The 27885-nt window shown below is 43.9% G+C and overlaps 1 protein-coding gene across 2 annotated transcripts in view; it reads right to left on the reverse strand.

The window, feature by feature from the left end:
• DNAH17 (dynein axonemal heavy chain 17) overlaps positions 1-27885 on the reverse strand; it is a 96068-nt gene that overhangs the window by 27554 nt on the left and 40629 nt on the right. For both annotated transcript variants that reach the window (XM_083430247.1, XM_083430248.1), the window contains 18 exons: positions 27474-27611; positions 27097-27229; positions 25725-25852; positions 25485-25633; positions 23113-23395; positions 22499-22672; positions 20991-21198; positions 19023-19188; positions 17500-17602; positions 17134-17281; positions 16895-16986; positions 14459-14620; positions 13348-13512; positions 12247-12438; positions 8743-9009; positions 6347-6508; positions 3447-3680; positions 1390-1554 (listed from right to left, as the gene is read on the reverse strand). In XM_083430247.1, coding sequence (XP_083286373.1) covers positions 1390-1554; positions 3447-3680; positions 6347-6508; positions 8743-9009; positions 12247-12438; positions 13348-13512; positions 14459-14620; positions 16895-16986; positions 17134-17281; positions 17500-17602; positions 19023-19188; positions 20991-21198; positions 22499-22672; positions 23113-23395; positions 25485-25633; positions 25725-25852; positions 27097-27229; positions 27474-27611 — 3069 coding nt within the window. The remainder of the gene's footprint in view (positions 1-1389; positions 1555-3446; positions 3681-6346; positions 6509-8742; positions 9010-12246; positions 12439-13347; positions 13513-14458; positions 14621-16894; positions 16987-17133; positions 17282-17499; positions 17603-19022; positions 19189-20990; positions 21199-22498; positions 22673-23112; positions 23396-25484; positions 25634-25724; positions 25853-27096; positions 27230-27473; positions 27612-27885) is intronic.

Consider the following 27885-nt stretch of genomic DNA (forward strand, 5'->3'; position numbering starts at 1 on the left):
CATTTTTGTGCAAATGTCTCTTAATACACACAATTTTTTATATAATTGTGCCTAATACAGTGGAACCTCGGTTGTTGAAAATAATCCATTCTGGAACACCGTTCGACTTCCGAAACGTTCAACAGCTAAGGCGCAATGAGCGGTTGGAAAATTCAATTGAGAATATTGAGAAACGCGCCTCGGAAGCTGTTCAACTTCCAAGGCATGCTCGAAAATGGAAGAATTGTTTCTGGGTTTTCGGCGTTCGAACACCAAAACGTTCAGCTTCTGAGACGCTCGAAAACCAAAGTTCCACTACATTTTTGCAAAGCAACTTATCCTAACATAATGAATTTTTGTGTTATTTTCACAAATATATGCATTTTTCTTCCCACTTTTACCTTATCGGGTGTATTTTTGTACGTATTATTTGGCTGAAGAACTGCACTGCAAAATTTGGAGAAGTGTGTGAATTTTGAAGTGTGGCTGCATTTCAGTTTGTATATTGTTTCAGAAAGTGTGGATTTGGTAGGTTTATCTTTAAATGTGAGGTGGGCTGAATTTCTTACAAAGTCATATCATATAATGATATAGCCTCTCCTTGTACTGTAGTGGATCATAACAAGCAGTGCCGGTTCTAGCTAGGGGAAAATGGAGACTGGGAGCAACAGGCTGAAGAACCTAAAACAGAACAGCCAGCATTGCACCCTTGCTTTATCCTTGTGCGGTTTCTTTACCAGGAGGTTCTGCCTCCCTCAGAGGATTGGACAGCATGGCACTGGGACTGCACTGCAACCCTGGGTCTCTGACTTGGCTGACCCCACCAAAAATACATATCTGGACAATAAAATCATGTGGTTAAAAAGGATTCCAGGAATTAGAACAAGCTAGATAGTTCCTTGACGTGGGTGGTGCTGTGGGTTAAACAACAGAGCCTAGGAGTTGCCAATCAGAAGGTTGGCGGTTTGAATCCCCGTGACGGGGTGAGCTCTCCTTGCTCTGTCCCTGCTCCTGCCAACCTAGCAGTTCAAAAGCATGTCAAAGTGAAAGTAGATATATAGGTACCGCTCTGGCGGGAAGGTAAACGTTTCCGTGTGCTGCTCTGGTTTGCCAGAAGCGGCTTAGTTATGCTGGCCACACGACCCGGAAGCTGTACGCCGGCTCCCTCGGCCAATAAAGCGAGATGAGCGCCGTAACCCCAGAGTCGGCCATGACTGGACCTAATGGTCAGGGGTCCCTTTACCTTTACTAGATAGTTCCTTGATGTGCTATAGACAGAAGATGCTTTGTAAAAAAGAACCTGGTTCTCACACAAAGATCCTTGTCCTTCAGCTAACTAACCTCATGCCCTTTCCCTCATCGCCTGCAATATATGCAGCCATCATAACAGCAGAAAACAGTTGTACATACGGTGTTAATGACTTGCACTTTCAGCTCCTCTTCATCAGCAATTGCTTTCTCCTTGCTCACTTTCTCTGTTTCTACCCCGACCACCTGGATCAGTTTGTCAGCATCTTCATTCTTATGTTTCAGCTCCAGCTCTTGAACAGCAAGTTTGGCTTTCAGATCATCAACCTAAAAAGTCCAACAGGAAAGGAAACTCTAAAGCTCCACTGACAAGGAGTGCAGGTTAGAAGACTTATTTTGTGAACCCCTTCCCACTATGAAATGCACTCTCCTGCTTTTGTTTTCCCTTATTTCAGGGCACCTAAGAAACAGAGTGAAAATAATCAACCATTCAGAGTGAGAGCAGGAAACATTGCTCTTACTCTGAATAGGCTTCATGGCATCATCATATAGCCAAATCTGATTGGTTACGTGGTATCATCAGGAAGTTAAGTAAGAGTGAAGGCAATGCTTCCTGCTCTCACTAAAATGGAGTTGTGATAAGAGTCACAGAGCCAAATTTGACTGGCTGCCTCATGACATGACGTCATTGTGCTGCCTAGACCTCTTAAAAAATTGTGCCAAAGCTGCAGCTTAGCTAGCACCAGTGCATAAAAAGGTAAATGAAGGTGGAGTGGATTTGTGAAACCATTTGCCCAAGCTTCAAAAATAAAACAAAATTGTGGGTGAAAAAGTCAGTATATTTCTGGCTAACGCCCAATAAATTATAGTAAAATCATTTCCCCGCCCCCAAACAGTGTTGGCAGATGTTGGGAAAGGGGTAAAATGAAATCAACACCACAGGGGAAAAGGGTTGAAAAAATAAGGAGGATTGCTAATGAACCATAATCTAAGCAGGTCACTACAAGTACCTTTCACTACTGCAAAGTACGGCAACAAGCCTGAAATGCGTAATATATGCCCTGCCTGCTGTGCACAACTTGCTCTAAATCATGGGTAGGCAAACTAAGGCCTGGGGGCCAGATCCGGCCCAACTGCCTTCTCAATCCAGCCTGCGGATGGTCCGGGAATCAGGGTGTTTTTACACGAGTAGAATGTGTCCTTTTATTTAAAATGCATCTCTGGGTTATTTGTGGGGCATAGGAATTCGTTCATTTCCCCCCCCCAAAAAAAATAGTCTGGCCCCCCACAAGGTCTGAGGGACAGTGGACCGGCCCCCTGCTTAAAAAGTTTGCTGACCCCTCCTCTAAATGGCTTGCGTTATCTTCATCCCTTTCGCCATCCCTCCCATCCTTCTGTGGCTAAACAGCAGCTTCCGAGGAAGAATTAAATTGAGGAGGTGTGCAGCAGGGAAAGAAGCACCCACCTCCACAAGCCTGAAAACTACAGTCTAAATTAGGCACCTGCGTGGCTGGTTCACCAAATAAAAAACTGCCGAGAGATCCCATTGTGTGTGGTTTAGCGTTCCAACTGCATATCATAAGGAGTTTCCCCCACTCCCCTCCAACCTAGGCAAACTGAGGACCAAGAGAAAGCAAGACGCAGAGAGGAACACAACCTTCTCCCCCAGCCTTTCCTCTCATGAATGAAAATGCAGTTTGATAATGGGTTATTTTGTGTTGAAAAGTGAGTGCATGAGAAAGCGCTAAGTAGCCTCCCTCCCTCCTTCCATTGTGATGTTTGGGCTGCCCACGCCAATTCTGGCTTTTATAGAAAACGCGTGGAGAAAAACAAAGTCACGAAACTCCACGGAGTGACTAATCTGAGCCAGCTATCGCTTTATTATCAACATGCGGGGAGTATTAGGGAATGAATTAAACGTGGTTGGAACATGAACTGGTTGTTCATCTGGGAAAACTTTTAATTGTGTGCGAATAATGAACTTCACTGAGGGAATATGTTTAAGCATATGTTTGGAGGCAGCGGTGGGAGAGTCATTATCCCAAATTAGAGTTTTGTCCCAACGTGAAATACAGAATTGTTCACAATCCTGAGTGACCAAAATATAGCACCCAATATGCTACTAGCTATCTAATCTCGTTAAATTTGGTTGAAAATAACCAGCCACTAAAAAACAGTTAACAAATGTACAGATGGCAATTCTGTGTTCACACACATACCTGTGAGGCTGTACTCTGGAGTTTCATCAAACCATTCTCCAGCCTCTCAATTTTGGCAATAAGCTCTGTTCTTTTTTTAGCAAGCAGGTTCTGGTACAGTTTGATCTGTTCCAGGAAAGTCTTTGGGGTGGTATAATTATAGCGCCTCTCAGTAGCCAGGTAGACCTTGGACATTTCATTGACAGTTGTGTGGACAAATGACATAAACAGACTGATGGAGGACTTGACATCATTCTGAAAGAGGGACCACAGAGTAACAGTTACCATTGTATGGAACAATGGGCAATTACCAGAGATGCTGTGAATTGTCAGAGTGGAACCTTGCTATTTGTTCATTTAGTTACGATTTTCACAAGCAATCTCAGTTTATATACATTTTGTCCTTTTTCTTGTTAGGTAGAATTTGTTCATTTACAGTGGTACCTCGGGTTACATACGCTTCAGGTTACAGACTCCGCTAACCCAGAAATATTAACTCAGGCTAAGAACATTGCTTCAGGATGAGAACAGAAATCGTGCAGCGGTGGCACAGCAGTGGCACAGCGGCAGCAGGAGGCCCCATTACCTAAAGTGGTGCTTCAGGTTAAGAACAGTTTCAGGTTAAGAACGGACCTCCAGAACGAATTAAATTCTTAACCTGAGGTACTACTGTACTTCACTGCTTCATTAATTGAGACATTTTTTAAAACTTTAATAGACTGTGATTCTAAGCCAGATCTGTATTTGGTCACCAGAGGTGACCAACAAAATTGCATGCAGGCAAGTGAGCGGATTGGCAAAGCAGGAACAGAGACCTCCATTTCCCTGTACCCAGATAGAAATGCAGCAAGCTGCATCAGGAGGACTGGAACTCTCTGTCCCCGCTCCCTAGAAAGCTAGTACTCTGCCCCCCGACTACTAAGTTTTGTTGGCTTATTTACAGGGCTCCCCTAAGCACACTAGGAAAGAGCCATGCAATAAGCAACTGTGGGAAACTCCACCAAGATCATACACATTATTTGACAGGGACACACTTGGTTCATGGCTACAACTGGACGTCACACAGTAAAATGTGTCTTGTTTAAGATGCTTGGGTTTTGCTTAATTGCTTTTTCAACCATTATGAATTTTTACATCTGTTCATTTGAATTGACTTCACTTGATTCTTTTTGCTACTTCAAGTGCTGAATTACCAGAATTATAATAATCAAACTCAAGTTAAGACTCTATTCATTTTCGTTAAGTTTTCGTTTCATAAAACAAGCAAAACATGCACTTTAGTCAAAGCGCACGCTTGTGCAAACCTGAATACTTTGAATAAGTCCATTAAATTCACAGCTGCAGTTAATGGGACAAACTATGCCAAAATCAGGGGCCACAACTTTCTGTTTCCACAGTGTGCATATTTGACACCTGATTCAATTGTGTAAATGCTGCTATGTGGTAGCAAAACGAATATTGCTCTAAGGATCTGAGGTTTTTCCTGCCCCATTTTCCATTGTTTAAATATGCAACATGAGCTTTGCTGTATAACACAGTGCCTATTAATGTTTAATGTGCTTAGGATGGGAAATGAAAAGATAAAAGTCAAGGTAGGTGAGTATTAGCAGTAACTAGTCTCAAGGGGACACTGATGTCAATACAGATTCTACAAACAAAATCAGTGTTGGACTTGTACCGCTCCGTTTTATCAGCTGCACATGTCAAAAATAAATAAATAAATGTGGTGGCAAGATTATTTCCAAGGAGTGAAAGCTCCAGGTGAAGACCTAGAAAGATGGGCTTTTAACAGAGTCACCTCACCTTTCTATGTGTTTGCAAGCAGACACTGGTGTGAAAAGGGATTCTAACAGGAAAAAGACCAATTTGCACCTCACTATAAACCACAGCTGACTGTCAGGGCTGCTTTTCTCCTCCTGATGCTGGGGCAGAGGAAACAACCCACAATCGGTAAGCCAAGAACAAAGCTTGCCTACAAATTGTGGTCTGGTGGAACAAACTACAACCCCTGGTTTGGACATAACAGTAAGCCAGGGTTTGTGGCTGGTTTCTCCCCAGTGTGGAGGACCAAAGTGGGTGTGACTGGATAATACACAGTAAGCCCTGGTTTATGGCTCACAGTGACGTGCAAAGATGGCAAATGAAAGTAATAATGTAAAACGCAGAAGTCAAGGTAAACAAGGTGTAAATGATAATAAGCATGCTATATTTTCAACCTATGCATAAACAAAGCATGATGGATATAGTGCCAATGAATGGATTTGCCATATTTACTGCAATCAATGCAGGACAAAAAGGTGCAACCTTGTCATGAATGTGAAAAGAAAAAAAACAACAACCCCAAAATGAAAACAGGTAAATAATATGAGTAAGAAGGGAAAACTCAGCCCAGTTCTCAATAGCCTTCAATGGAGTTCTAGGAACACTTGGAATGCAGGCATGTTTTATACAGCTGGATACAATACCATTATATTTTTACTGTTCATGGGTTTAGCCATTTGATGTCTCTGTATTATACACGTTTTGTTTAAAAATTGCATTTTCAGTTTTTTGGCTTTTAATTTTCACATCCATGACCAAGTCTGTCTGTCTCTCCCCTGGCAGCCCACTGGGAGGGCAGAAGAAAGGGGTGCCCCACCCAAATTTTGGTTCTTACCACACCTACTTTGGGCTTTGGCCCTGCCCATTGCCAGCACGCGCCCTCTCAACAAGGAAAGCAGCCCACAACAGAACAAAAGGCTTCCCATCTCTGATCTGAACTCTGGTGTACATATATATACCAGGTCAGTCCTGAAGAACATGGAACCATTCATGGAACACAGGCAGAAACTGCCCTCCTTAGTACCAAGTTATGCTGGGGGGCACAACATTCATTGTAATGGCATTGATAGAAATGATACAGCTGTTAAGGGCGGAGTCACCTCTATTCCTTCGGTCTCCTCTAGGAACCTGGCACTGACAGATACCAGGGCATCTTCAGGCCATTCGTGAAACCAGTCAATGGCGGTGCAGTTCACTACAGCAGGGAATTTTCTTGCCCGCACACGGAGGGTGGACCCCACAGGAGAGAAACAAAGGATCACCTGGAGCCAGGGAGGGAAACTCTCATTAAGAACCTAAGAAATATTATATAAAACAGCACAGGAGCAAGCTAAATCAGAACAGAATAACTACTTCTGTCTATTGCAATAACCCTTTTTTTTTTGTCTATGCAGAAACCACAGCAGCTTAGGGTTGGCATACGCCTGGAATTTCCCAGACATATCTGAGATTCAGCCATCAGAAACTCCGTCCGTAAGGCAACCCATATTGGAAGTAGCTCTAAAACCTCAAAAAAAGCTCAATGACTTTTCCTTATTTTAATTTCATTGGAATTTTATTTACAACATAACACAACCCCCCACCCCCAATACACAAATCCACCCTCATTAAACGTGAACATAACATACAGTGAGCATAACATACAGCAATACAACCAACCAAATAAAAGACTTCCTTTATCCTGTATCTGGCCTCCTTATTTACTTCTTATAAACTGTTTTCTTTATAATGACTTTTCTGTCTGGATTTTCATTTTCTGAAATATGGCAACTCTACCGTAGTTGAGCGTTTGTTTTCCTCCCTCTGAGGTGTGGGGAAATGCCCTAGGACAAATGGGCTTGAGGACCTGAGAATGCACAAACCATCCAGGGCAAATCCCCAGCCTCATTATAAGTTTTAGCTCTGTTTCATCAGCTGAGGAGAGGGTTGCAACCTAAGTCCAGTCAGACACCAGGTTAAAAAGCCATTTTGCTACTTCTAGTGGCTATGTAGTGCAATTGAGGATCCCCTGGGCAATGGCAAAGCACAACACTTGAAGCACCTATAGCCTGTGTGGGATCTGGGAGCTGTCCCTTTGCATCTGTTGGGAGACTGAAAGTGATTTTAGGACACACCTCTTCTTTCATTGGATTTAGAGAGCTTGGGGTGGGGGTGGGGGAACCTACCGAAGAAGAGAACTTCATAATGTTTCATTCTTCAGAATTTTATCATGACTTGCTCTTCCTCTGGAGCACGTCTTCACCTCAGAATGTGCTTTTAATAATATTTATTCTCCATTATAGGAAGACATACTTCAGAAGAAGCCCATTAAATATTATTTGTTTGCAGAGGAGCACCGTGGCAGGGAGAAGGAAAATCGGAACAAGCGCAGGAGGTTTGTCTCCTTTCACACACAAAGTGACCAGGGAAGAGAGACAAATTTAAAGAAAAGGAGAACACCCAAAACATAAGAATCTGGACCCTGCTAATTCAAAGCACCGGTTAAGCCACTCTGAGAAAAATCAGGGTAAAGGGATACTAAATAATAGTGACTGCAGATCTGCAATGCATCCATCAATGGGGGCACAAAATAAGCCTCTCGGAGCAGGCCCTTTCAGCTGTTTCGACAACAGCAAAGGCCCAAAGCCTCAAACAGGAGCAAGACTTTGCCATGTGGATATTTACCACAGTGGCGTGGACAATGACACATTTCAGAGGCTTTCATTCCCTTTTATGAGATGATGTTCACTAAAGGCTCTCAGAAACAAGGCACAGAAACATTTGTATTAGGAAGGTCCCCCCCCCCCCCACCTACGTTTGAGGTCCTGTGGAAAGCAAATCCTTGTCATTTTCTACCCTTCATTTTTTAACTATGATTTATTAAGATCTGTGGTTAACAACAGAAGTATGTTTCTACGGGATGTGCTCGAACCACTATATAATCTTTTGCAAATCCCATAATCTCCTGATGAGACAGACAAGCAGCACTGGAAGGGCACTAGATGGGCAGCCTATGCCAGTGAATGCCACTGATAGCTGATGGAATGACTTGAAGTATCCTTCATTGTTACTGGCATCTGTTAATGCCAGCAGTAGCTTCCCCTCTGCCCCACTTCAGATATTCCTGGGTACTCCATTTAGGTCACGGTATTATAAAACAACGTTCCAAGACCTGCTTCAATTTTAGCGTCAGATTCACTTCCTCTTGAGCCTTTCACCCCACATTAACAGTGCTGGCCTAGGACATTTTTGTGACTTGCACCAGAGACCCCAAAGCAGGGCCTTCTCCTCCCAACACTTCCAAAAGCGACATTGCTTTATAAAGTCTTGCTGCACCGTTCAGCCACAAGTTCCTGCTTTCATCTTCCCAACACGCCCAACAGTGTGAATGGCAGAGATGGTACTTTAGTCTCAACCATACACACAGTCAAAATTTAGTATGTCCCTGTTGTACAAAGATTTTGGAATGAAAACAACCACAACCACCCTGTATTCAGGAAGAAGGCGACCTTCTCACCTTCAGCTGCCGACGGACTTTGTCAATAAAGAACTTCCAGCAGTTTTCCCTAGTATCCTGCATGCCCATGGACTTCACTTGGGGCCTCATGGAGCTAATAATGTTTTCCACTTCATCATCCTGGAAGAGACCTGGAATCTCACCAGATGCCAGGAGGTCATTAATCAACACCAAGAACTGCTCCTCAGCAACCTGCGAGTCCGTCATGAGGAACACGGTGGGGGTGTTCTTCACAGCAGATTTGATGTACTGGGAAGCCAAGTCAGCCTGGACCACAGAACAGACACATGTCAGTTTCTTACATTAAAAAAAAAAGAAAGAGAGAAGACGCTTCCTTTTTTTTGAAGTGGAGTTATTCCTCTTAAAAGTTCCCAACACTGATATGGGAAAGAAGCAGCTTTCCTTTTGTGAAAGATGGACCACAAGAGGAAAAGCTACCGTATTTTTCACTCTATAAGACGCACCAGACCACAAGACTGGAGGAGGAAAACAAGAAAAAAAATATTCTGAATCTCAGAAACCAGAACAGCAAGAGGGATCACTAAGCGGTGAAAACAGCGATCCCTCTTGCTGTTCTGGCTTCTGGGATAGCTGCGCAGCCTGCATTCGCTCCATAAGACACACACACATCTCCCCTTACTTTTTAGGAGGGAAAAAGTGAGTCTTATAGAGCAAAAAATACGGTAATCTTCAGATCTGTACACCATTTTGGAAAGCCCTATTTGGGCCTTCTCTTCCCCACGCAATTACCAGAACCTGTTGCCTCTGCCCATTCTACTGGGTTGGGAAGGGGAACCTCAGCACCACAGAGGGACTCTTCTGGAGGCTCCAGTGCGATATGGAATCCTGATCTTCCGGGGTTTTAAATCACATGGGGAGTCACCCTGAGCATAGCAGCCCGCCCTCACTGCAGAAATTCACCTTCCCAACATGTGCGAGATGATGAAGCCGGTGACAGGGACATGACAGAAGGGTGGGGCCAACAGGCTTTGTTGCAGGGATGGCAATTTCAGTTTCTCTCAGGTTCTTATTTTTCCTGTTCAATTCTCCACATCAGTTTGCATTAAAAAACCGCTCCAAAGTTCTCATGGAAATTTGCCAGCAATATCAGTGTGTATTTCTCCTGAAACGTGGTTTTGTGGTTTTTTTTGGAATTTTGTCTAATACAGTGGTACCTTGGGTTACATATGCTTCAGGTTACAGACTCTGCTAACCCAGAAATAGTGCTTCAGGTTAAGAACTTTGCTTCAGGATGAGAACAGAAATTGTGCTCTGACGGCACGGCAGCAGCAGGAGGCCCCATTATCTAAAGTGGTGCTTCAGGTTAAGAACAGTTTCAAATTAAGTACGCACCTCCAGAACGAATTAAGTACTTAACCCGAAAAAAGTACTTTTTTGTACCAAAAAAAGTACTTTTTTGGCAAGCAAATCCCTCCTATTAGAATACATTTTGAAAGTTATGTTGTGGGGGAGGGTAGCATTTATTCACACTTTCCCCTACTATATGCACTTTTGTACAGATTGTTTCGCTGGAGAACTGCTTCGCGAAAAGTTCAAATTACGGTTCACACATTGTTTGGGTAAATGGGAATCAGATAGTTTTATCTTTTTAATTGCAAACTGAATCGAACACCTCCCTTATCCTTACTGTGACCCCTTTACTTTGAACAGGATTCCTGAAAAGAGCTACGGTCACCCAGCCACATCTCTAAACTGCAGAAAGGGAGCAGCTGCAAGGATGCACTTCTTGGATCTGGGGCTCGTCTTGCCAAGCGTTTCCCTTGCCAGAGCGATTGCAGGGAGGAAACACAAACCAGCATATTCCCTAGTGAACACTAGGTGCCACTCTTGCACTTCCCAAGCAGGCTGGCACAATGGCAGGAGTTTCCTCTGTCTGCTGCTCAGCATCAGAACACATACATCATCATCAAATTTTTTATTTACCGTATTTTTCGCACCATAGGACGCACCGGACAATAGGATGCACTTTGTTTTAGAGGGGGGAGAACAAGAAAAAAAATTCTCCCCCTCTCTGCCCAGCGCCCCTTCAGCGAAGCGGCAGGAGGCGCTGCGCAGAGAAGGGGGGAACTTTCCCCCTCTTGTTTTCCCGCTCTAAAACAAGGTGCCGTTTAAGGTGCGTTCAGGCGGCTACCTTGGAAGCCTGGAGAGCGAGAGGGATCAGTGTGCACTGACCCCTCTCGCTCTCCAGGCTTCAGGTTCCTTTCGACCTGCTCTTTGGGGCTGGCGGGGGGAAGCCCACCAGCAGCCCCAAAGAGCAGGTCAGGGAGCAGCGGAAAGGCGCAGCAGAGATGCTCCTGCCATAGCCGCGCGTCACCTCTCCAGCCGGGAGAGGGTCCCGGGGCTATGGCGTCTTCGCTCCATAGGACGCACACACATTTCCCCTTCATTTTTGAAGGGGAAAAAGTGTGTCCTATAGAGCGAAAAATACGGTATACCCTGCCCTCCCCGGCCAGAGCTGGGCCCAGGGCGGCTAACACCATTAAAATTACAGTAAAAACATAATAATAAAATAAAATAAAAACCAATTTAAAATACAGGTTAAAATGCAATTTAAAATGCAGCCTCATTTTAAAAGTAGCCCATAGATCAAAACATGCCTCTGACCAAAGAAGTTTGGAGAAGCTCAATGGCTGTCATAAGACTAGAACCTATGCTTGGATGCAGAACTGATGTGTTACCAAAGCTAAACGTTGCCACTTATTCCCCCCCCCGGCCCCCCGAAAAGAAAACTACCACAGTGCACATACCTCAGATCACATTGTGGGGCAGAGGGACTGAGCAACCAGAGGTGTGTACAAAAAATAGTCAGCTTTTTAAAAGGATATGTTCCTCACTTGCACTTTCCTTGCTTGAAAAATATGCAAGTTAGTCCCTGACTCAGCTCCACAGACATAGGAAGCCAAAGCAGATGATTCTAAGAATGAGAGCAAGGCCAGCACTCAGATGAGATGAGGTGAAGCAATTTGCCTCAGGTGGCAAATCTGCCACACACCCCACCCCCACTGTTGCCAACCCTGCCAGTTTCGCCGCTGCACACCACCTTTGCCCTTGCCATGGCATGGGAGCAGCCGTGGGCAAGGGTGCAATTGCAGTGGCGTGGCCAGTGGCAATAGGGCCATGGCGGCAAGGCAGGGAAGGGACGTTTTGCCTACAGCGGCAAAACCTCCCAGAACTCTTCAGGCCACAGAACCTTTCTCCATGTGCAGCAGCTGCAGCGCTGACAGGCAGTCCATGTCTTGCCTTGCAGCCAATTTTAAAAAGGTTCATGGCAGGCATAGAGTATGTATGAAGTGTTACTGTGCTAGGGCAACAGAGCGCTTTAATCCACTTTAACTGCACAAACCTAAGGTTCTCGGATGCACCTGAATCCCTCCTGCAAAAGAACGACCAATCTAGAGGCATTCTGGGTATCAGGGATTTGGCACCAGTTACGGTTCTTTTTCTACTGGGACACCCTCTAGAGAAAACCACTTTGCTTCTCACTTTGAGGTCTGGAATCCCATAGCCTTTCTTCAGCGTTATCTGAAACACATCCAAGGCGCTGATATAGGCTGCCAACCGAGACAGGCTCTGCTTGCCACTCCCTCCGACGCCCACTAGCAAAGCGTTCCCTCTGGGAGACTCTAAGATGCGATTGATCCTGCAGACGTGGGAGACAGCATCATCAAACAGCACCTGCAATAGCCAAGGAAGGATTATTAATAGCACAGCCCACAATAATACAAAAGTCTAACATTATGGCCTATATACCAACCAATTTTAGCATGGATTTTATTAGTATGGGCTACTTTGCTCAGCCCACATCTGATGCGTCCTGTCCTAATTTGTGATCTGGGTTTTTTGGGAAAAACAAATAGCGCACACTCCCGCCCGCCCCCAGTAACTTTAACATGATGTCCCTGCAGTTTTTTTGGATAAATGTTTCACAACGCCATTTATCTTAGTCAATGCCCAACCTGACTATTTCCACCCTTACTGGTGCATTTCTCTTTTATAATTTTAAAATAATCACCTATTTACTCAACTCCACCGGAGCACACCATTTCTGCTCCTCTCCCACCCCCAACTTTGTACAACTCGGGACATTTTGCATTCAGAACTTCAATGGATTTAAGCTATTGACTGCAGGAATATGCTAAATCAGGAGTCAGCAAGCTTTTTCAGCAGGGGTCCACTGTCCCTCAGACCTTGTTGGGGGCCGGACTATATTCTGGGGGGAAAAAAGAACGAATTCCTATGCCCCACAAATAACCCAGAGATGCATTTTAAATAAAAGCACACATTCTACTCATGTAAAAACACCAGGCAGGCCCCACAAATAACCCAGAGGTGCATTTTAAATAAAAGGACACATTCTACTCATGTAAAAATATGCTGATTCCCCAGACCATCTGCGGCCGGATTTAGAAGGCGATTGGACCGGATCTGGCCCCTGGGCCTTAGTTTGCCTACCCATGTGCTAAATGAACAGTGGCAAGAACTTAAGACTACACCTTTAAGCCTAAGAGAAAGACCACCACCCCTTTCAGGACCAGCATGGTAGTTGCCATCTTCTCCCTGGGTTTTAGTTCCAGCTTCACTCACCAAATTCATCACTGCATTGACCTCGTTGTAGCTATCCAGGGCTTCTGCAAGCAGCTTATTCAGAGCCTGAATGTTGGAAACTGGGAGATACTTGGGATCGCCAATGCCCTGAGCAAAGTGGCAATAAATATTTGGCTTCGCAAAGACAACATTGTCACCTAGCTCCTGCAGAAAGGACAAACATAATCCCATAAGCTGCTTTTTACCTTTAAGGATAGCAAACATTTGGACTGGGTGCAAGTGTATTGGGGAGGGGATGGGAGGGTCAGTCGCTGAACTCTGTGTTATCCCTCCATCTCTGCTACAGCTGCTAGTGCCTATTCAAAATGGTAACTGTGATATAGCTGTGATTTGGCACGAGGAAGGCAGGATGTCAGCAGATGATGCTGGATCGGCATCTGGACTCCTTGGGCAGCTGCCAGGGCCCCAGGGCCTTTCCTGGGCTCCCGTGAATTCTTTTTCTAGCCTCACACTCGAAGCAGCAATCACTGGGACTAGCCACCCTTTAAATTCTCCACAATGGTGAAAATTTGGTGTTGGTGAAAATTTTTATAGGAGGCTTAGATCCCGCTGTCCAATGCCACTTGGGGTGCTGCCATCAAAGCCAGATAAGGTACCTAGATCCCATTAACAGAGAGGGGGAAAAGGGCCTTTTGTTCAGGGCTGCCTCAAATCAGGAGCCAGCCCTGGACATTTTCAAATGTTCTAGGATTCTTGTTTTAAGGAAGCCTATGCGGATTTGGATGAAGTTTCAAATAAGTTTGTTCCCAGTCACGCTTCTACTTATTACAGTGGTACCTCGGGTTAAGTACTTAATTCGTTCCGGAGGTCCGTTCTTAACCTGAAGCTGTTCTTAACCTGAAGCACCACTTTAGCTAATGGGGCATCCTGCTGCTGCCGCGCCGCCGGAGCACGATTTCTGTTCTCATACTGAAGCAAAGTTCTTAACCTGAGGTAATATTTCTGGGTTAGCGGAGTCTGTAACCTGAAGCGTATGTAACCTGAGGTACCACTGTAATATGGACCGGACTACAGGCATCCCGGCAGAGCCCACATTCACCCTTGAATCTAGTGTATCAGCTAAAGAATGACAGAAGAATGACTACCCTACCTCAAAGAATTTTTTGCAAGTAGCCATCATGACCCGGCCAAAACTCTCCTGATCTTTTTCCTCCACAAGTTTGTCACAGTAAACCCTTGTGGCTTCGTGCAGCCACAGTCGGACCAGGTCCACCGGCACTCGGAGGCATTCGGCCGTGGAGAAGAGAAGTCCCTGCCAAAGACAGAAAACGCTTCCAGCACTGGCTGCCTGGTCCCATAAGGCAACAGTGCTGCTTTCTGGCAAATGCGCTGCTGAAGCAAGCACAGGCAGCAGAGACTTCTGATGGCATCAAGAAGCAGAGCCCTTCCATCTTGCTTATCCTCAACATGTTTGCATTGCCCTCTTCTGCCCAATGCAAACACTGTGATAAGCTATAAGGATTCCCCCCCCCATGTGACAGTTCAAATAATAATAATAATAATAATAAATTTTATTTATACCCCGCCCTCCCCGGCCAGAGCCAGGCTCATGGCGGCTAACAACAGTAAAATTACAGTAAAAACATAATTGGGGGGGGGGGGCAATTTAAAATACAGGTTAAAATGCAATTTAAAATGCAGCCTCATCAAAACCATAGGGGGAGGGAAACATAAGGGTCAGACTGAGTCCAAACCAAAGGCCAGGTGGAACAGCTCTGTCTTGCAGGCCCTGCGGAAAGATGTCAATTCCCGCAGGGCCCTAGTCTCTTGTGACAGAGCATTCCACCAAGTCGGGGCCAGTACTGAAAAGGCCCTGGCCCTAGTTGCGACCAATCTAACCACCTTGCGACCTGGACCTCCAAAATGTTGTCATTTGTGGACCTTAAGGTCCTCCGCGGGGCATACCAGGAGAGGCGGTCCCATAGGTACGTGGGTCCTAGGCTGACGTGGGTCCTAGGCCAAGTGTCCTTACAGATGCAGATCCCAGAAACCCAGAGGAACGCTATGAGAGGTATTGAGTGTGGGTTCTGCCTTCATTACTTAAAATGTCAGCATATAAAAGTTTACTATGGGAGGGAATCCACCATCACCGCTGCTGCTACCTCTCTAGGAAAAAAAATGCCAGGCCTTGGGGATGAAGTATTGGGAATTGTGGTTGCTTAGCAATGACAGTTATAACACTCTCCAGTTTCTGAACCTGCTAGCATGGCCACACTGAGGTTGATGGGGCTAGAGAGGGAAGAATAGTCTCTGTGTGCTTGAGCATGCAAGTGTCTAGGTGACAATAACTGGAGGGCACCAGATTGGCTATTCATGATTTAAAGGAATAGTACATGGGACATAACTCTTGGATAGCTCAGTTGGTTAGAGCATGGTGCTGATATTGCCAAGGTTGCAGGTTCGATTCCCGTATGGGATAGCTACATATTCCTGCATCACAGGATGATGATACTCAGATGATACTCAGGGCCCTTCCAACTCTGCCATTCTATGATTCTATAATTTTTGGGTTGTTATTCCCAAGACTGATTGGCTGGCATCTTGGGCACTCTTTGCAGTGCTCCAGTCGCATAACGGAGTACCCGGCCCACTGCTCTAAATCTGACAAGTGCCATGGCAAAAGAAGCACTTCGCTCGCCTGTAACAAAACAAAGGGAACGCCGAAAAACTGACAAAGGAGGGACAACAACATGGTGGCAAGCTTTGCGTTTCCAAGAAAGCTTGTTGCTCCCCAGGGCCCTTGTGTTTACGGCAGTTACATGGGTGTTAACAGATTGCATTTCCTTATGCCAGAACAGAACGCCTCGGGAAATGTCATACTGTATAAATTCACAATGGCTGTAAGAAGAACAGTCATGCTGAATCACGGGAGGAGGACTGCAAGCTGTAAAAGGCATGAACTGCTTCTGAAAGGGGAGATGATACGGGGAGAAAACAGAGGCAAGGCAGGGACACCTCTATATAAACAAGACTTGCCAGAAGCTCTGTGGATCTCTCTTTCCCTATCCCTTTGAAATCAGCATAGGTAGGGGAATAGGATGCAGGGGCAGAAGGTAATTGACTCAAGGATTCAGAAGGAGAGCAAAAGGGTTACGAGGCAGTTACGCTCTGCATCCTACCATCCATGGGGCTCTTCACATGGGCAAATTGGCAAGGCTAAGATGGGCCTCCCCTAGGATGCTGGTGAAGCAGCACATCGGTCTCAATCACCTTCAGCTTGAAATCAGCATGGCTAATATGGGTGGTCAGTCCTTGAGTCAAAATCCATTCCTTTCCCCTTCAGAAAGGAAGGAAGCCAGCATGGCTTTGGCTGGAGAGACCAATTTTGCTTGCCTTCCACTTCCTAAGCTGGGTGTCCTCTGAGGACACAGGTATACTCTATAATGGCCTCAACAGACTAGATCCGCTCCCCCACCGTCCCCAGCCACTGGGACTATGTTTTGCCCACGCTATTCCTAGGGAATAGGGAAAGAGAAATCCACACTCATAGCAAAGTGCAAATCACTATGCAGAAGTGACATTGTACCTGGAAGATGTTAGAAAGATCCCGGAGATTGAAAACGTAGTGGAATTTGATGGCCGTAGGAAGAAAGGTTGATGTGATTTTCTGATGCAAGGCTGTTGTGGGGAAAGACAGCAGATATACATGAGAATGAGGGGCTGTTTGTGTGACTTGAACCTGAACTAGAAAACAGAGCAAAGAGAGGACAGGAATCATGAAAAGCATGAGCCATGGCAAGGTTTTCTACTTTTGCAAGTGCTTACCCAGAGCTGCAGAAACAAGCTGTGAATGCATCTTTTGAACCACCATGGGGACAGTTCGGAGGGCCAAGTGCTGACCCAGGATGGTGCTGTAGATAGCCATAAGAGCATCTTGTCCTGGGAAACTCACCGCAAACACACAGAAATGTCGCTGCAACAAAAAGCATTCATAAAGATCAGGCTGGGCAGCACTCTCTTAAACGAAAGGGCACATTTTAATTCTCTAAAAGAAAGCCAAAAAACCCAGACACGATCTGCTTTTCTGCTTCCACTTGGGAAGAGGAGACCAAATCCAAAGAAGCAAACGTTGCAGGGGTGTAGCAGATGCCTTTGACCGAAGCCCCTACAACAGGGGTCTTTGACAGGTACCTGGAGTCTCGAGTCAATGGTGAAGGATCCAGAAGTTGGATTCATACATGCAACATACTGGCAGTTGTGAATATCCTTCAGTGTCAGCTTGGTTCTGTCATACCTAACGGAAATAAGCAAGGAGGAGACACGATTCTGAGACGCAACTCTTGCACAAAGCTCCGTATCCACTTATATTTATGAAGTCTCATCTATCTTGCACGTACATTTACGGAAAATGAGGACAAAGGGCAAAATGAAGACTTCTTTTCATGACCTCCTCTCATTAAGAGAACACGAACGAGATTTTGAGAGATACATCAGCTCTGTGGAAGCACAAGCTGGAGATTGTTCCCAAGGGAAGCATGATAGGATTTGAAGATCTACTTCAGATCCATATCCCAACTCAGTCAGCCCTAGTTTAGCTAATCCAGTGGAATCTCCACAGCTCTCTCCACAGTGGCCATTTGCACACATTTTGCAGGAAGCAAACATTCAAACACTCTGTTTTTTCTAGATTACACTGGATTTTTATGTATTAAAACCTTTTGCAATCCACACATCATTCATCATTAACCCATCTGCAATATCCAGCAACAAAAGTCTGAGGGTTGAGTCAGGGAGGTTACATTACTCGAGTTACACGCACACGCACACACACCCCAGATGAATAAAGGAAATAGACCAAAGGGTGTGTGTCCAAGACCAGCCTGCATTTTCTGTCTTTGGCTGCAAGGTGGCAACATTACCATGGCGTATGTTCATCTACTTCCAGAGAACATACGTCTCCCTTATAATTAGAAATGTGCATGTACATGCTGTGTGTGTGTGTGTGTGTGTACACACAAATGTATAAATATGTTGCACATTACTGGGTTAAGCACAATACTTTCTGAGTTCCGATTCCTTACTTAAGCCAAATGAAGATTTCTGCTTGTGATGTTGTGGGGCTGATGATATTGCTGCTTGGACACAGAATGCCTAACTTATTTTCTTTTTGGGAGTCTGTTGTGGGAACACCAAAGGGGTAGGAGGTAGAATTTGATACAATGTTGCAAAAACAGATCTTGGTCCGACTCCTCTGGACTTGTTCAGAGGTCTATAGAAGCGGACATTTTACACTCTGCACATCAAATAATAGTGTGCTGTAACTCCCACACAAAAGCCAGGCGTCCATCACAGAAATCTAGCCTTGTGTTGGACACAGTATACAAGGGAGCTACTTTTTTTTTTTGGAATATACTATATAGATTGGTGCTGAAGGTGTGGAGTCAGTTCAAAACAGCGAAAGTGTGAAAGCAAGACTTCAAAACTTTACAGCAAGAGGGTGGTGTCACACTTACGTGTACCCATTTCTACTGCATATATTTCATTGCCTTTTAGATCGTCACAGTTCCAGAATCCCTGTCTCAATGGAGATTACTGGTAGAAAATGAGAGTGCCTTTTGGGTGTATATATGTAGCACATGAAGTTCCACAACATTCTACTGAGCCATTCAAATATGCGCATTGACCAGGAGTCATGTGACAAAGCGCATTCCTACCAGTGCCCATGGTCCATGTGTTGCCTGATTAAGGTATGAGGAGCCACAGTGCCATATTTGTCGACTTCTGGCATGTTCATATCATCTATGAAGTAGATGAGTTTCTTGGTACCAGGGGGACCAAAGTTCCTGCCGGATTTCTTCTCCAGGGGCTTCTCAAGAATAGCTGCATTAAAAAAGAAGACCACGCAGAAACAAATGTCACAGGGTCTTATCCTGGCAATCAGGTAAAGCTTTCCTCAGCTCCATCCTGTTGTAAAGGCAGCCCTACACATGCCTGTTCAAAAGCGAATAGCATAATAATAACAATATAAGAATAATATTGCTATTTATATGCTGCCCAACTGGCTGGGGTTTCCCCAGCCACTCTGGCTGGCTTGCAGAATATATGAAACATAATAATGCATCAAACATTCTAATTGGATTTACGTGGGAAAGGCAGTCTTGTATCAGTGGGGAAGGAGAGATGGTCTTACTGAGGGGGCAGGCAGCTTAGCCACACAAGAGCCCCATGAGAACAGAAGCTGACTAGTTTGAAGGGAGAGTGGAGTAGCTCACAGACAGCCAGACCCATCATAAGTGCTTTTCACGTTAACACATCCAGGGTGAGGGAATGCGCATGGAGCACGGTGCAATAGATGATGGTGGAGGATGGCAGCACGACTGCAAATGTCGGCAGGCTTCGTCTTCATTCTTTGCATAGAATGGAGAGGTTTGATCTTCTTGCAGTCCATGGGACTCTCTAGAGTCTCCTCCAGCACCATAATTCAAAAGCATCGATTCTTCAGCGATCAGCCTTCTTTATGGTCCAACTCTCACTTCCATACATCACTACTGGGAATCCCTACAGAGAAGACTCCCTGGAAAAGACCCTGATGCTGGGAAAGATGGAGGGCACAAGGAGAAGAGGACGACAGAGGACGAGATGGCTGGACAGTGTTCTCAAAGCTACTAACATGAGTTTGACCAAACTGCAGGAAACAGTGGAAGACAGGAGTGCCTGGTGTGCTCTGGTCCATGGGGACCCGAAGAATCGGACATGACTAAATGACTAAACAACAAAAAGGGATGTCCATGGAATTAGAGACACCTCCTTTTCTTGCAGGGATCCTGACTGCACATACAGAGCTCTTAAGTATATTGTTTGAATGCATATAGACTTTGTTCCATAGTCTACTGATCCCACAAAGGTAGGGGATCAGGTCCACTGCTACAATCCTGTTGCCTCCCTCAGCACATTCACTCAAGCTGATGTGTTGTGTGAAAAGAGTGAGCGAAATGGGGTGCAGAGTCCTGGCGTCAGGGCTGTACAACATTGCATGAGCAGGTCAAATTATGTTGTTTGCGTTACGGGCATTAGGTCCCTCCACAACCATATCCATAGCTGTCAACTTTTCTCTTTTCTTGTGAGGAATCCTATTCTGAATAAGGGAATTTCCCTTCAAAAAAGGGAACAGTTGACAGCTATGACCATATCCCAGGTTACTTCAGAGTAACAAAACGGCCCAAGCTTAATGGAGAAAGAATGGCATTTTCTCTGCAAATATTCATGGCATGTAAAGCGCTATGAAAATGCAATCTCCCCAAAGCTTCCTCCTGGAAAGACAACTAAATCCCATGTAACAAATGTGCGATACCTACGGATGTGTTGTACTAGACACAGATTGCCCAGAGTAGACCTGGTTTTTTTTGTTACTGAACATTTGAGCCAGTGTGGTACTGTGGTTAGAGTGTCAGACCAGGACCTGGAAGATATGAGAGTTCAGATCCCCACTTGGCCATGAAGCTCACTGGGTGTGATCTTGGGCCAATTACTGTTTCTCTCATCCTAACCTACGACACAGGGTTGTTGTGAGGATAAAATGGGGAGAGAAAGAACTGTTGCCATCACCTTCTGCTCCTTTCAGGAAAAAGGTGGGATATAAATGCAATAAAACAAACAAACACACATACACACGGCCTCCTTACATTGCAGCATTGCTGAAGTTGTGTAGAAATTAAAGGGGACAGATTGCACCAAGTAATCATCTGTGTTGAGGGTGTCCAGCTTATCTACCATTAGCACTGACTTCCCAGTGCCTGCATTCCCAACTAGCATCACAGGCCATTTCTTTGCCATTAAGAGATCCATGAAATAGCGAATCCGGATGGTTTCTGTTGTGTGGACCATTGAGGCCTGCAAAAGCAGAATTAAAAGAAACTCCTTACAAAGTCTGAACAACATAAACCACATGGCTGAAGGTACTCTCTGGCACAGTATTCCTCTGAAGACACGGTAAAGCAGAAGTGCACGGAAAAGCGTTTTCCTGCAGTTTCATAAGAGTATATATTTAAAGAAGATGAATAAATGAGCAAATTAAGTTAATTTGGATATAATGAATATATTGAAAATAAATTTAAGGAACTACAGAAAAGAGGGGGAAGGAAGTCAAGTTTTGTAATGTCAATACGATTGTAAAATTAGTGAAACGTATAAACCTGAAAAGTATAAATAATTTTTAATAATAGGAAAATCATTTTCTCAACTGGCTTTGCAACAAGATTCTTGTGAAGACCTCACAAATCTCAGACAGGCATCGTGTTAAGCATTCCTAACTCTCTGAGATCTGTAAATTCCTCTCAGACCTAATAAATGTGATCTTAACAAGGGGGGTTGATTCATCACTGAGAATTGTCTAGGGCTGCTATTTGGGCTGAATGGAAATTCATAGGATTTCCTCTAGCGCTGCAGGAATTCACTTATTTGTCTGAGGAATGACCAGATTAGTAGCAGTGGCTTTACTAACCGAGCCTCAAGGCTCAAATATCTAAATTACTCATGTGTGCCTACTGCCGCAAGGAGTACTTTCCTCTCAGTCTAACCCACCTCACAGGGTTGTTGTGAGGATAAACTGGGAGAGAGGACCGTATGCACCACTTCCTTTGTGAGCTCCTTGAAGGGAAGCTAAAATATAAATGTAATAATAATAATAATAATAATAATAATAATAATAATAATAATGGAGCTCTGAAAAACCATACATGATGCAGTTTTGTCCTTCTCCAGATGTAATTTTCTATTTCTTCTTATCCTTGCATGAATGAGCCTTTGCCTCCCAACTGATGAATTGCAATGCTTCTGCACTGAGGCATGCCAGAAGCAAATTCCTTCATATGCCATGACTAGTAGCCACTGGTGAGGAAGGGAGTTACAACATGCAAGGCTCTTTTTGTTGTTGCCCCGTGCCTAAGTAAGCATGTAAACAAGACTGAATACCTGACTCTGTGGGATGGAGCAGGAACCCTGTGACCTGAGGCAGACATATTGCTACGGATATAAACCAAGAACACTCTTAGCATACTGTTCCTACTCTTTACTGGGATACTGAGCTGATGCATGAATTTTCCTCAGCACTGGTTTCTATTTTGTAGCACCATAGGGGAAAAGCAATTAAAATGAAATATGAACGGGAAGAAAAATGGGTTTTAGCCATTACCTGCAATGGGACGTCTGGATCCAACTCAAATACAGGCACTTTATCAGTCCAAGGCATGAACTTTTTCGTATCTGAGTCAATGTAATAGTCAAAAATAGTCCCCTGAGAAGGAAACTTGATGGTTTTAAACTCATTTACCCACCATTTGCTGAACTCCACACGATAGTCTACAAGCTGGTGGGGAAAAGAGGGACATTTAATATGCTTTTTATGTTTATTTGATCATAGATATATTAAGTGGCCACAGAGAATGTCAGAAACATAAAAAACGAATCCTATCAAAACCAAACAATTAAAAAAATGTGAATACAAACATTCTGCTTCCCTAAGAGAGAGTGATGTGGCTGGGGTTCCACACAGCTGTGCCCTCATGGGAAATGTGGCAGTGACAGAGCACCAAGCAATCCAGGCAGGACGCACAGAAAGCAGATTTAAAAGGTTACCACAGCCACAAGGAAGCAATTTTTGGTGCCAGCCTTGTCATTGGGGTAGAGTTTGAAGAGGCACCTAGAAAAATGGCCCCTGTGTACATAAATGCTGCTTAATGCACCACTGGGCAATAGTACCCTGAAGGTATGGAAGCTGAACACAGTAATTTAAATTTCTAAAGGTACCTGATCTTGGAACATCGCTCCTCCAAAGGCCCAGAAACAAGCAAAGACAAAATAGAGCTCGTACAGCTCTTTGGAAGAATCCGGAGGCGTGTTGACTGGGGTTAAGAGGCATTCTAAAAGGTACAGGATCGTTTGTATCACCGTCACTTCAGGTACAGGGGTTATCTTCTTGAACCCAAACTTCAGCTTATCCAAACACGTGGGCAAGTATTTGTCAAACAGGATCATCAAATTGGCTTTCTCAGACTGTACTTCCCGGCGCTCAATCCAGCTGCTCACCACTCTGTACGGTGATATAAAATTACTTATTCAATGTGATGCATTCTCTCATGCATGGAACATGTACATTCTACTTTAGGCAAGCATTATACCTCCTTCCTCTTACTTAAACTGCATCGTTTTCAGAGTGCAGAGGAACCATTTTCTTATTCGGCTGCTGGGCAACATGTAACTTGCTTCCCTATTATAGTAACATGAGCCACATGTGTTCTAGGAAGCGAAGCACTGCATTTGTCTCACTACAATTTCAGATCCTAACCTCCATTGTTTAATTCACCTTGCTGATATCCCATTGATGATGAAATTAAGGCCTCAGTAGATCTTTATTTTGCAGAACAAGAAAACATGAACCTGTGACATAACAAGAGCCCAATGGCTAGGGGAGGGTGTTTAGTGCTAGATTCAAATAAATTTCATGACTGAACCCAGTGTTCATAGGTAAGTCATAATCATTAATCATCACAATAATTTTCCTACTTATAAAATGGTTTGCAGTAAGAAGGACTGCAAATTTCTTTATAATGGGAAACGTGTTATTTATTCATTTCATCCCTTTCATGATGGTTTACAATTAAAAAAAACTCCAAAGCTCCACCAGATGCCCTTTTTTCAGCATTCATCTTGATCTGCTTGCGCAAATCTTGCTTGTGAGGTGTTTATTGATTCAGTCATGTCACACTTTTCAAAGCACTTCCAAAAGCACAAAAAGGTTACTTAAAAAAGAAGTGGATCTGCTGTGCTAGATCAAGAGAACCCTTTACTCCACTTTAAAAGCACAAACCAAAATTTTAGCATGGGGCTTGAATCTCAATGGCAAATACCAATGGTCTCTAGGCACCCAAAGGAATATAACAAAAAAGTAAGATATTGGGAGACCAGCAACAGATAACATAGGCATTGCACCCAAAAATTACTAAAATGAAATTCAACAGCAAAATCAGACCAATTACACTCTTCAATTTATCGGGAAACCTAGTGGAGGGGGGATGAGTCTGGTTAATAATGAGCGCTCACACCTTCCTTTGTGGGTGCCCTTTACAGTGGGACCCACCAGTTAGTTGGGCTGGCCTGCCTCCCTGCGCTAGTCATTGGAGATTCCCGCCAAACCTCAGTTAACCAATCAGCCCTGCAGAGAGGTGGGGCCAGCTAGGGGAAGAAAGATTCAAATTCCCAAGAGGTTTAAAGACTGTCTCAAGGCAAATCTTAAAAAATGTAGCATAAATGTGGTGGGAATGTAAGAAGGTAAAAAGCTTCTGGGAGATGATCTATAATGAGTTAAAGAAAATGTTGAAATATACTTTTGTTAAAAAACCAGAAGCTCTCTTATTGGGACTACTGGATAATGAAATTAGTAAAAAAGATGTGAAATTAGTTTTGTATGCAGTAACAGCAGCCAGAATTTTGCTGGCACAGAAATGGAAACAGGAAGAGATGCCCACGAAAGAAGAATGGAGGATGAAACTGATGGAATACGCAGAAATGGACAGATTGACGGGGAGAATTAGGAACCAACATGACCAGAGATTCTCCGAGGACTGGAAGAAATTTACAGAGTATATCAAAAATTTCTGTGATGAGCAAATAACGTTCCTTGGCTTTCAAGAAGCTCTGTGAAATTACTGTTAGAAATATTGTTTAAAAAATATGATGTGATTAAGAGTATCTGAGTGCAATATAATATTGGGAAATGTGAGACAAGGATAAAAAAATAAACGAAAAATTATCAGACAAGCTGAGGGAAGTTCTGGAAAAAAGGGTTTAAGTTAAAAATGGATGTATAATTTTGTAAAAAAAAATTTTTTTTTATGGAAAATCTAATAAAAAATATTTATATATAAAAAAAGAGATCTAGACCCTGCACCATTGGATTTATGTATGGTTATAATATTGTTTTAGGGTGCTTTTATGTTGATGTGCACTGTTTTATGCACCTTATATTTTTAAAAAATAATATATGAAGTACCTTAGAAATATTTCAAAGTAAATAAATGAATGCATCAAGGGATGAAAGCTTTTCCTCTGTATGCCATGAAGAAACTTGCTTTTGCTGCAAGGGAAGACACTCATATACTCAAAAGGGAACTCAAACTCACGGATTCCAGCCAAGGTCAGCAGGGTTAATGTACAAGATTCCTGCTCTGGACACTGTGGCAGGTGTTGCTGTTCTTAGGTGGCTGATCTCAAAAACAAGCCTCATGGTGGGATTTAGTGGGATTCGCTCATTGCTTGCTAGGGTGAGCACCTAGGAGGGAGAGAAGCAAGGATGGTGTGACTACTTCTTCATCTTGCTGATGTGGAAACCATCAATTTTATCTCTGACTTCCTGTACTGACCTTGTTGTCATCCATAACAGTATTCAAAGACTCAATCCACATCGGATCGATATCCCCATCCAGAACGATCCATTTTGGTCCACGATGAGTTATATTAGCGAGATCACGCATGATTGTTGAAAACAAGCCTACGAGGAACACAGAGAAATTCACACTGAACTTTTGACGTAGAGAAATCATTTGAGAAGTACAGCTTCTAAATGTTGTTTGTATATAACATCGGTCCAGTATACCTGAAGGAGCGTCTCCACTCCCATCGTTCAGCCTGGACACTGAGGTCCAGCGCCGAGGGACTTCTGGTGGTTCCCTCACTGCGAGAAGTGAGGTTACAGGGAACCAAGCAGAGGGCCTTCTCAGTAGTGGCGCCTGCCCTGTGGAACGCCCTCCCAGCAGATGTCAAGGAAATAAACAACTACCTGACTTTTAGAAGACATCTGAAGGCAACCCAGTTCAGGGAAGTTTTTAATGTGTGACATTTTAATGTATTTTTAATCTTTGTTGGAAGCTGCCCAGAGTGGCTGGGGAAACCCAGCCAGATGGGCGGGGTACAAATATATTATTATTATTATTATTATTATTATTATTATTATTATTACTACTACTACTACTACTACAGATATGATAGTTCATCACAGAAGCCTGTGACTCTTCCATGTCACTCCTCCAAGCTGGCAGGGGCAAATAGGGGTTGTTCTGCAACATCTGGAAGAGACACAGGCTCCCCACCCCTGGTCTAGAGGGACCCAATTTATATGGCGTTCACCTTAGAGAATATCAAATCTCATGACTCTGAATAACTAGAGGAAACCTGGGAGCCTAATTTGAGCCAGAAATTCTTATGTAGAATCACTGGCAACTTCCTTGTTTTGGGTAATTGTATGTCAAACCAGTTTAAGGGGATTTCAGAATAAGTACATTTTGAAAAAAATTATTTCTTGGGATTTGCTCTGCTGAAACTGGCACAGACAACCATGGGGCTAGGGGTGGGAGATCAAAAGCAATTTACAACTCATACTTTCATACGGAAGCACTTTTAAATGTCATAAATTTGAACAACATCACTAATTAAAAATGCACCAGGTCAGTCCTGGTGCCCTGCCATTTCCCCATGCTGAAAAAGAACCTATTGGGTCTGAAAAAGGATCAATGCTGGAAAGAAAATGTAAAAAATCTGATTAGTTTCAGCAGAAATCTCACGTGGAAGCAAAATTTTGACAATGCTGTCAAGGTAGGGTTTGGGTTTTGTCTTCTGAGAAGAAAATCTTGGAATTGAAATTTCACGCTTCTAGGATACAGCCCTAAGGTATAATGTTTCTCATTTTTGTGTATCTGGAGATTTATACTACTCATTATTTCTGGGATTATTTCCTACCATCTTTCCATTCTCTGGTAGCAGGATTAATGATTCCAAATAGTTCATCACAGGTTACAGCTTTAGGGTCAAGGTCAATAGCTACAGGTTTTCTTTTCATCAGTTGGTAAGTTTTATTCAGAGATTTCAGAACCTGTCAGGAGAAAGGCAAAGACTGGGATGGAGCTTCCGACTGCTTCTGTAACCATCAGAGAATATCAAAACACAACCACCCCCAAACTGTACCTTTTGTTCCAGTTTAATGTATCCCACAAAGCTATTTTTCCACTCTTCGGGGCTGTGGATCACTTGAACAATGAGTCGCTTGCTAATTATCATGATGTTTTGGAATGGCCTCCCTAATGATAGAGCCCCAACTGTAGGCTCATAGCTCCTACCTGAGATTTGCCGCAGCCTGCATTTCCAATCACAAACACAGAATGCCGAACTTGGAGTAACTCTTCCAGCTGTACCACCTTCAGCACAAAACTCTCCTCAGGTTGTAGCTTGAGCTCCACAACGGACTGTTTAATTATCTGAGAAGACAAGAAATGTGTTTATAAGTCCAAGCCCCAGTGTGCTAGGGGGTGTAATTCTTGTTCAGGGACTCATTCCTCAGTCCCAGGGCTGGTACAGCACTGAAGCAGTGATCTGCTATAAACGATGGGATTATTGCGCGGATACAATCCCAGGTGTCCTAACAGGAAAATGAACAAATCACCAAAAGCTTTCTGAGCAGGGCTCTTTTCCAGAGGTCTCCATGGCAACAGGGTTTTCCCCAATGAAGTCACACACACAAAAGAGGCCAGA

This window comes from Podarcis tiliguerta (assembly GCF_965153285.1).
Source record: "Podarcis tiliguerta genome assembly, chromosome: 2".
NCBI lineage: Eukaryota > Metazoa > Chordata > Lepidosauria > Squamata > Lacertidae > Podarcis > Podarcis tiliguerta.